This window comes from Plodia interpunctella, chromosome 5 (genome assembly GCF_027563975.2).
Source record: "Plodia interpunctella isolate USDA-ARS_2022_Savannah chromosome 5, ilPloInte3.2, whole genome shotgun sequence".
NCBI lineage: Eukaryota > Metazoa > Arthropoda > Insecta > Lepidoptera > Pyralidae > Plodia > Plodia interpunctella.
Genome location: NC_071298.1, coordinates 8,910,710 through 8,921,338, shown reverse-complemented (window position 1 = coordinate 8,921,338; position 10,629 = coordinate 8,910,710). Strand labels below are relative to the sequence as shown.

Sequence of the window (10,629 nt, the reverse complement as noted above, 5' to 3'; positions counted from 1 at the left end):
CTTCAATTATTTATTTTTCAATATTTTGAACTTACAACACCCCTCTATTTGCGCTGGGGGCATTACAAAATCAGAATGCAACAAAAGTCTGCTCAGAGCCCGCCTACATGCCTCCCGAAAAACGCTCGATAACTTGTTTAAGATCAATGTCCTTTAAACAAAAAGTGCGCACGCGCAACAAAAAGCCTCCAGGGTAATGAACTTCACATGAGAACGCCTTGGGATGGAATGGGATGATGAGATAGATTAACGTCAGGTTGTCATTAAGGATGCGCTAACGTCCTTGAACAAAAACTGGTAATAGCCAAGCAATTTAGATTAAAATGTGACAAGAAACAAAATTACTTAACATAATTTACAACTTGTGGTGTAGGACAGTCAAAAGCACATCAATTTACTTGAAGTCGTTGCATGCACTTAGCGGTGTAAGTATGAAAGGTTTCGGACGAAGAACGTCAGTAGGTAGGTACGTCGTTCGATCCATTTTGTTTACCCCTGTTTGTGTGTCGTGATTTAAAATCGTACTAGTATCACGGCTTGGCTTCGCTCGGGTAAAAACATAAATTGTACACCTAAACCATCCTTAACAAAAGTTTATCTATTGGTGAAAACCGCATAAAAATCCGTGCAGAATTTTCAGTTTATCGCGAACAGACAGACGCGGTTGTGGACTTTGGTTTCTAATATGTAAGGATAAGCTCATGTAGAAGTGGGAGCAAACAGTATTTGCCGCAGTAACTATTCTGACCTAGATAAGTATATATTCTGACCTAGATAAGTATAACCTTTCATCAAAAATCTGAGAAGCGTGACGCCGGCATAAAAGATAGGTTATCTGGCATTGCTAGCGATCCTTATGTCGCAACCGCATCGTGACGGCGCAATCTGGCGCATCACCTGCACAGTTAAAAAGAGAAAAAAATGAAACAGTACTTAATTATCATCTGCTACTAGCCCGTCAATACAATGTATTCGCATTAAATAAGATTTACAATGATGGTCTAAATAAGATACGTCTGCCACCAGTGTCGCTGTTATGGAAGATTAGTGTACCTACAGGGAGTCCCATTTAAATCAGACATCCCACTTTTGATTTGAACCACAAAATTTATTATCATCATAATTAGTATATTATTTACTCATCCTTTTGTTTCGGTGTAATTTATAAATATTACGATAATATAATTCAGACAATACAGATACAAATAAATTGTTTTTTATTTTATCTTAAATTATACAATAAATATATGAAATTGTGACGCCTCAGGGGATATAAAAACAAAAATATGAAGCAGAAACTATTTATTAGAACAACACAAAGCCAAGAGCATCAAATACAAGAGGATACACGAGAACAAACTAAACAATTTGATAGGCTACAAGCATTGAATATTCTTAATTGTTACAAGTGACAGTTATTAATGTGGATTATAATAGTACAAGAGGGCCTTGACCCAGAGGAGTGAAAGGGACGCGTTGACGTGTCGCGGTCGTCACATCATTTAACAAATTAGTCTATTTAAGTTGCACTTTGTGATCACTATATAAAACGCGAGGCGTGGGTACAAATATAAATGCTTGTTATATGCGGTTATATGTCACTGGTACAGTTTTTGTGGGGGTTTGACGGTTTAACATGCCATGCATCCGTTGTAACTGAGGCATTGTGGCACGAAAGGCCTTCCTCAAGGTTGTTCATCGAGGAGCGTCTGAAGGAAGCCGTCGGGGTCGGACACCTCCTCGAGGAAGCCGGCGGCGTCGCAGAACTCCGCGAAGGAGGCGCACGGCAGCAGCTCGTCGGTGAGAGTGGTGACGATCTTCTCGGCCGCCTTGCCGTTGGCCTCGTCGTTGTGTCGGATGTACTCCGCCAGCTTCACCGGCCACTGGTCCACGCTCGTCGCAGTCACATTCTGACAAATAACGCTAAATGTCAGCCGAATTCAGCTTCGGGCGCGTTCGTTTTGGCATATTTATCGCCGTGAACTTTTCATTATGGAATTTTATGTTTGACTCGACATGAGGTATGACTTTAAAAATTGTATACATCATAAAATGTCAAGTTAGATTGCCTTGTCAAACGCATTTATTATTTTGGGTTAGGAGTTATGTTGATAAATGCATATATTATTGAAGTGCATTTAGTTGTAAATACAATTGGATAAACGAAAATAAAGGTAGATATGACAACCAAATTATGAATCAAATTTCTGTCCCGTAGCAATTTCGAATTTAAAGAATGAGATAAATAACGACAATTATCAAATCATATTTCGACAAGGATTGTAAAACAAAACATTTATGTATCAAAAAACGTTTGACCATTGGGAAAAGCATCTTTCTGTTTTTTACATTTGGACATTGTGAGCGTATACCTTGAACATGACCGTGTAGAGCTGGTCCACGATGGCCACCAGCAGCGCGTACGGCTTGTAGTCCGGCCACTGCTTGGGCGCGCGGTGCTCGGGCGGCAGCGCGCGCAGCGCCGGGCCCGCGGGCGCCACGCTGCGCACGTGACCTATCAGCAGCATTCGCTTCAGTTGCTCCACGCGGACTGAACGCCATCTGAGGGGCAACATCACTTTTAGAATTGGCTGACAACAATTTTTCGTAAAAAAAAATTGCTGAGATTTTCACAAATTATGATCGAAAAAACAGTAGCATATAAAAGAGGTCAGACTATTTACCATCCACTATAAAATAAATGAATTAAATTTAACAAAAGTTAGCAAGGAATTATAAAAATGTGGAAAAAAAGACCTGGGAAATTATACACGGGTATTTATATAATCAAATGTGATTACTTGGCATGCGGATAGAGCAGCAGAGTGAGCGTGAGGAAGTATAGCGGGCCCTCGGCGTCGTGCGCGGACTCCAGCAGCCGCGCCGCCGCCCAGCCCAGCGACGCCTCCAGCGCCGAAACCTCGCGCGCCGCCACGCGAGACCTACACAACATCATTTGTCTTTATCCTAGGTCTCCGTTCGATTCGATCGACGCAAAATGGTTTCAACGTACGCCGACGAACGTAAATGTCAAAAAATATGGAAAATCATGGAGCACAACGGAGTGCAATGTTCTACGTCGACACAAAGTGGAACTGGGCTCTAATTTGAACATTTAATGTTTTACCAAATGACAAAGAAAACTAAAATCAACTGGCTAGTGTATCCAAATAAATCAAAAAAATACGATATTTATATTTTTACCTATTTACGGTTTTATCAAATCTTTTGTGTTATTATCTGAAATTCTATTAATGTCTGATTCAAAAACATAATTCATTTCGAAAAAATGCAAATACATGTAAAACTCACGTGTTGATGACATAAAGCGCCATGTGTATGAGAGCCGGCGTGAGCTGCATGTTGGACAGCGGACCGCCGCCGCCCGTGTCGTCGTGGAAGGTGCGCCCGCGCGCGAACCGCAGCAGCAGCAGCTTCAGGTCGTGAACTGTGCAGGTGTGACCGATGTCGCGGTGCCCGGTGCATTCCTGACAATACATCAACATCGTCAGCCATTCAAATAGGCCTTCCTGTGCCCCACTTCTGGGGCACATTTCGCATTTACAATATTACCTTTATTGCCTAAAGAAAGGACATAGATGCAGTTAGCAAAATCACCGAAAATGTGGAGAATGTGGACCTTGAGAATGTATGAGCAATAAGACTAAATATATAAATACAAATATATTAGGACAAAGCACATAGATTGAGCTAGCCCCAAATTATATATATATAAACATCCAAGACCCGGACCAATCAGAAAAAGATCATTTTTCACCATGACCCGACCGGGGATCGAACCTCTCGATTCAGAGGCAAGCACTTTACCACTGCGCCACCGAGGTCGTCAACTGCAATTCATAAAATCGACATTAACAAATGTCGATTTTATGAATGACTGATTTTGGAAAATTCTCAAATCCTTTCTCAAATTTGACAGATCGTAATGATAGCGCGGTCGCATCGCGGTCCGCTCGAAACTCTGAGAAACACCCAGAAACGACTTTAGTCTTGTTTTTTTATAGAACTATGAGCTTATCAACCTGCAAGTAGGTAGTGTGCCTGGCGAGACAGCTGGCGAAGGCAGACTCGGGCACGTGCGGGCCCCACAGCGGCAGCAGCCCGTTGCAGCGGGTGGACGCGTTCTGAAGCGCCGCGCTCTCCCACTCGTCCCTACAATACATACTTCAATTCATTCCTTGAAATGGGATGCAACAGACGTCGTTTGCTATTTTATAGTCAGAACACCCCGTGGTCGCGTTATATCGCGCCGACATGTCACATACTATTTCAATACATAGCGAGCGAAAGCTAAGCTATAGCACGCGACAGTAAGGCCGTAGGGAGTAACCATAGACTGAAAAAAGACTGATAGCGATAGATATATATATATATATATATATATGTATATAATTACAATCGGTATCATTCGAATTGCTTATGGGGGATGGGCAAGATTAGTGCTTACTTTTTATATTGTTACAGTATTCTTTTTTATGTTCTTTTTTTAGATGTTTGATAATCATTACACCCATATTTAATATTACCTATCTGTGAGGGTCTATAAATGGCCTAACGTTTCTAATCTTCAATTAATAATGTACGACTGTTGGTCCTCCAAATCAAATATTTTTTTAATCACACATATAATATAAACGTCTCAAATTTATGAAATAATTAGGTTACCTGGCGCGGGCCAGCCGCACGGCCGCCATGTGGCACTCGACGTGCACGATGTTGTAATGCGACACGGTCGTGTAGCCGAGCGTCTTGCGCGCGCGCACCTCGAACTCCTCCACCGGGCAGCGCTTCGTGTACGTGTAGATGCCCAGGACCTGAGGGAATTACCGTTGTTAACATATTTACAATTAAAGTTCAATTAACAAATAATAACACATTTCCTACTAATACCTATATCATCAGCCATTGATGCGGATAGGACAGGTACTCATGGGATACTAATATTACTTATGGATGAAAAAAAGATGGAATATCCTTTAATTCATGTAAGATTAAGAGTCCACTTGGTGAGCCACGCCGATTGCTGAGTTTTAACGACTTCAGTTTTCGGACCTTATTTTTTTTTTTTGGAAATCCGCTCTGTCGTCCAATCTCTTTCATCCCCTCTGCAGCTGATGCACGGGCGTCACTCACCTTGCTGGGCTGGTACTTGTACCCCTCGCGACAGATGCAGCACACAGCGCCCGCCTCCTCCGCTAGCTCCGCCACTTGCTGCGTCAGCGAGCACTGCGCGGTCACTTGCCCCCTCTCGTTACTGCGCATGCCTAAAGCGCCGAGTTGACGTTCGCGAACTGCCATCGCGAGGCGTTTCTTCTCCTGTTTTTACAGATAAAGAATAAAAATTCAAAATAAGTCCATACACCATAATTCCTGGGCAAAATCCGTTTTTTTTTTTATTAGTAAATTAAACAATTGTAAATGATATGGTGTGAAGCGGTGGTGGTGTAATGGTTAAGACGCCTGCCTGCGGATCGAAAGGTCCCAGGTTCAAATCCTACTCGTGCCACATGAGTTTGTATACCAATCTTACTCATGTATAGTAGTTTTCGTCGTCCACCACTTGCTTCCGGTGAAGGAAAACATCGTGAGGAAACCTGCACACACTGGTTGATTCTTATTGACTTGTGTGTAAAATGGAGAAGGCAATGGCAAACCACTCCATCAATAATGCCAAGAAAGTTGTGTGTGTTTCATTCCACGTAACAACCCTCAGCCATGAGGAATACGACTATGAAGAAGAAATGATATAATGAAAGAACAGATATATTGGTTATGTAAACATCCGAAATTTAGTACACAGAATAAGCACATTCTACATCCCAAAATCTCCACTAACGTAATTAGATATGAACGTAAATCTAACCTGTCTAGTGAAATCCCGCACTTCTTGCACTTTGGCCGCGCACTGGGGCTGCGAGCGCAACGCTTCTAGAAGGTTCTCAGCAAGCGACCCAACATGTTCGCCGGACGAAACTTGCTCGAGACGGTGGACTATTGGTATCACTTTCTCGCACACCAACATCTGAAATGAAAGATTATTTTCAACGCCTAATCACTTATTACTACTTTACAAATACTTTCCAAAATATGATATTAGGTCATGAAATATTCTTTGAAATTGAAAAAGGACAACAATTGTTTTATTGTGACTCCATATATCTATCTACATTACTGCCATACAAGTTATATATACTTTTTTGTTAATGACATTAAAAGTATCTGATTTGACTAGTTGGAAAGTAGCCAAAAAGTTTGATGTAGTTGACGTTTGAGAGTACCTGCGTGGGCTCGTGGTCGGCCGCAAGTCCGGTCAGGAAGCGCAGTATGTACTTGAGCGCGGGCCGACTGATGAACTCCTTCAGCTCGTCAGAGTCCGTGCACACCAGCGTCGGCTTCACACACGGCGCGTGTTTCTGGGGGAAATATGTATCATATTATCGAAAATAAATTATTTTCTTATTCGGAATTCTTTTCGAATTTTGAAAATAAATAAATATTTTATTTCTCTCACATCGGAATGATCGTATCCGTGATCGTATTCATATACTGTGGAAAACATGAAAGCCATATTTTTAAGTTACAAAACTTTTTATCGCACCAAATCAAACGCAGCATCTTTCAAAATATAAAAATGTATTCGCAGCAACCAATCCATATCAATAAGCATTTAATGAACAAAAAAAGCCACACCACTGCCTAAAAACTGCAACAATACGATTCCTAACTCCTTTAGCATTGCTATCTTGAGTGGTTCATCACTTACCACGATGTACTCCAGAGCGTCCCTCACGACACCAAGCGAGATGAGATAATCCTTGAGCGTGCCCCCGATGGAGTTCCTCTCGATGTTGGCGCAGAGCACGCAGAACAGCTCCATGCGGAACTCCTCCTCCGTCCACTGCTCAGAGTCCAGCCGGTCGAAGTCCAACACTGGCTTGAAGTGCTCCACAAGCATAGCCATTTTGAGGTCGTTGCCGTAGACTAGGGCTGCTAATACGCGTGTCAAGTGGCCCAGTGCTACGGAGTTGTTACGGATACCTGGATAGAACATTGTTTTGTTTGGTAAATTCTTATAAATTAGTATTTATTATATAATATTTATATAGCGTATGTATGTAGTCATTTTAATTCATTATTCTCAAAGGAGTCTTTTAACACGCACAATCGCGCACGTCCCTATCCTTACTTTCTTGATTAAAAATATACCCCAAATCTACCACTACTCCATATTATACAAATAAAATAGATTATAAGAATATTCAAACTGGAATAACTTTACAGAATTTAAAATGTATTTACCAGGACACTCGGTGCAGTTCAACAACGCTTGGACGTACTCAGGCCCGCCGAATGTCAGTGAGAATTGAAGGAACGACTCCAAACTCTCGCTCGCTGCTACCGACAGTATACGCTCCATAATCTGTATTTTTTTGTAATATTAGGCTATACGAAGTTATTTTAGATAAATCTGAGGATAACTGCATTTTTTTGTCATGTAAACATTAGAACTATGTGAAAAAATTCTTGAAATGTCGACATGTTCCATGATTATTATACATTTGCACTAATTCTGATGCTTTTTCCTGTGTTGGGAGCTAAATCAATGCCAATAGCTTTTGGAAAAAAATATACAGATATAGGTATTATCACATTGTTCATATTATGTCACAACCCTGATCGTCACTGTCGGATGTGTAGCTTTTAGCAAGGCCATTGGACAACCTCACACGAATGTCATTAAACTGTGGTTTGATTGTCAGCATCACCTCTAGCAGCTGGTAGACGAGATGCGCGCGCGGCATGGTCTTCTCCTCGCTGGCGGCGAGGTGCAGCGCGTGCAGCAGCACGGGCAGCGCGCGCGTGTCGGCGCGCGTCAGCACCAGCACGCAGCGACGCACGCGCGTGCACAGCGACAGCAGCCGCAGCAGCGTCGAGCACAGCGACCGCGCCACGCCCACCAGCTGGATCGCCGCCAGCCGCTGCAGCATTGCTTCGATGCCGCCTGACACACGATATATTCACATAACTAGCATTTAAAATTTATTTACAACAAAATCCGTCGTACTAAAAAAATGTTACGAGGTCAAAATTACTGAAAAAAATATCCAAACATTTTTTATATCACATGCTTGTTAGATATCACATTCGAGTTGACAGTATCATTTTATTCAAATGTATATTTTAAATACTTGAATTCAGTGTCCACCCAAAGCCTCAACAAATGATTAAACTGCAAGAGTACAGGTCGAGTTCAGCTCTGAAAAGTGTACCCGCCGCATGCGGACTAACCCTGTACTTTTTGTAGTTTATTAATCTCATGCAGTGCAAATACTCCTCCAATTTCTACTCATAAATAAACAGTGATTACTAAGAGTTAAATTATTAAGATAAAACTCACCGCAGTCCGCCAACACGTTAGCCATCCGATACACTTGTTCGTCATCAACAGCCTCAGCGTTGGTTTGGCTGAGCGTCTCCACAAACTCTTCAGTTGCGTCGCCGAGTAGACCACGCATACGGTACACAACACGCATCGCGTCCACGCCCTCTCCTGATGTGCACCAAACCTAAATCATAAAAAGAATTGAAGAAAAACAGTCAAGATTATGTTGTGTTCCTGTTCAGAGCGAGTCATCTCCGGCGTTAAAATTTGTGAGGACCAGTAACTCGACAGGTCTATTACCTATGAAATTGTTTTATAATTTCGCTTGTAGCATGTAGACACTACTAAGGTCTTCATTGATTTCTGTTCAGAACAAAGATATTAACCCAAAAATTGCAAGTTACCTTCTTGTAGACCTCCTTGACGGGTAAGTCGAGCGACATGATCTTGTTGCAGACCAGCAGTTCCATGCCGTTGTCGTCCTCCAACAAAGCAACCAATTCGCAATCTGTGCAGATCTTGTTCTTCACGTCTCTCATCAGAGGACCCATGCCCGGTTCTAGCGACGAGTATGGGTTGCCCAACATGCGGCCCTGTGGGTTTGATAACAAGTTTAATACCGATCTCAGCAAGAAATAGATGGATCACGAGTACACTATATTTGGCATCGAGCTGACAATAAAGGACAAAACCTAACTCGACAATTTACAATAGTCCATGAATGTCACTAGGTTAATGTGACCGCAGTGCACTTATAAATTAAGTTCTGATTAAAATTTGTGTTTAAACAATCAACAAAAATATGTCGACAGTCAATAACATTATCTATACAAAAATATTTAATGCATGCAAAAATATTGTTTCAACATACATTTTTGCAAGGAACAACAATGTTTTTGCCATGCCAGGTGGAAAACATGTACACAAAATATATAATCTCCGCCATTTTGTTTGTTAAAAGTGTTGTCCACAGCGTGTGTAAATAAAAATTGCGCTGGAGGTCTGGCTATAAATCTAACATTACATTATCTTTCTGATTATCTCTTTACCTGCAAAAAGTCCTCCTGTTGCGGGTCCTTCTCCAGCGTCAGGAAGAACTCCCCGACGTCGTTTTCTTCCGGATATATGATGGAGCAGAGCCTCTCGAAAATGAACACTGGAGTGCGGTAGTCGTGCAGCGGATACTTCTGCACAGTCTCGATGCACACCGCCATGAACTCCGCGGTTTCCGCTTCGGTACCTAAACAGTTTTTAATTTGCAGAAGAAATTCAAGCGAAATATTCCATCTCAAATATAGCATAATTATGACGCCACGTGTTTAAACAAAATTTAAATTATAATAAAAAAAATATCTGGGTTCAAGAAGAGCACTGGCCCTGGTTAAGCAGAATCTTGGATTCGATTCCTGCTCGACTATTAGAAGCTTTACGACTACATCAAGCTAGATATACAAATAAACTAGATCGCGATTGGACAAGCTCTCTGTTCGACTATATCTCAATTAACAACAATTTAATCGTGAATTGCCCGAACTGGAATTGGACGATTACTTATCATAATGGTATAAGTTGTAAATTAACAGAAAATGGCAGAAACTTTTATGTAAAATTAGCGTTACTCACCCGTGGTCATTTCCTCGAGTAGTTCCAGAAGCTTCTCCTGCGTGTCGTCGGTGAGGCGCGTGCGCTGCACGACCAGCCGCCGCAGCGCGAGGTAGCCGCCCAGCACAGCGCCCACCAGCCTCGTCTTGTACGTGCGACGGGCTCCCCCTTCTTCCAATATCAAGCCCAGAAGCTCCGTGAGCCGTTTGAGAGCATACCCTAAGAAATATAACATTATATGATAAAATCGCTTGATTTTATAAATTCATTAACTTTACTGAAAAACGCACATGAGACAAAGCCAACGACACAACCGGTTCAACTTGTACAAAACGTTGATTGAAAATGGCCGGACACACGATGAAGAACCAAAGATCCGTACTGTTTCTTCACGCGCCAATCACATGAAATCATTTACTAGTGTATTGTTGAAACTGTTGATTTAAATGTAGTACTAAAATACTTGGACCTTACCTTGAGCAAGATCAGAGGTGAGGGTAGTCTCCTCGAGGCGATGCAGTTGTTCAATCTCCTTGGTCATCAGATCGGCAATCTGTTGCAAAACGCCGCGCAAAGCCAGGAACTGCTTCCATGGCGCTTCAGACGCCAGACCTAAAAGACAA

General features: G+C 42.0%; 1 protein-coding gene across 6 annotated transcripts in view; it reads right to left on the bottom strand.

The window, feature by feature from the left end:
* Positions 1–1,287: 1,287 nt before the first annotated feature.
* Positions 1,288–10,629, bottom strand: part of poe (purity of essence) — a 51,083-nt gene continuing 41,741 nt past the window's right edge. For all 6 annotated transcript variants that reach the window (XM_053745589.1, XM_053745590.1, XM_053745591.1 and 3 more), the window contains 17 exons: positions 10,481–10,618; positions 10,028–10,225; positions 9,454–9,644; positions 8,809–8,997; positions 8,420–8,588; positions 7,788–8,023; positions 7,321–7,441; positions 6,785–7,059; positions 6,300–6,434; positions 5,885–6,043; positions 5,155–5,337; positions 4,687–4,835; positions 4,044–4,173; positions 3,313–3,488; positions 2,802–2,942; positions 2,373–2,562; positions 1,288–1,910 (listed from right to left, as the gene is read on the bottom strand). In XM_053745589.1, coding sequence (XP_053601564.1) covers positions 1,686–1,910; positions 2,373–2,562; positions 2,802–2,942; positions 3,313–3,488; positions 4,044–4,173; positions 4,687–4,835; positions 5,155–5,337; positions 5,885–6,043; positions 6,300–6,434; positions 6,785–7,059; positions 7,321–7,441; positions 7,788–8,023; positions 8,420–8,588; positions 8,809–8,997; positions 9,454–9,644; positions 10,028–10,225; positions 10,481–10,618 — 3,005 coding nt within the window. In that variant the 3' untranslated portion in view covers positions 1,288–1,685. The remainder of the gene's footprint in view (positions 1,911–2,372; positions 2,563–2,801; positions 2,943–3,312; positions 3,489–4,043; positions 4,174–4,686; positions 4,836–5,154; positions 5,338–5,884; positions 6,044–6,299; positions 6,435–6,784; positions 7,060–7,320; positions 7,442–7,787; positions 8,024–8,419; positions 8,589–8,808; positions 8,998–9,453; positions 9,645–10,027; positions 10,226–10,480; positions 10,619–10,629) is intronic.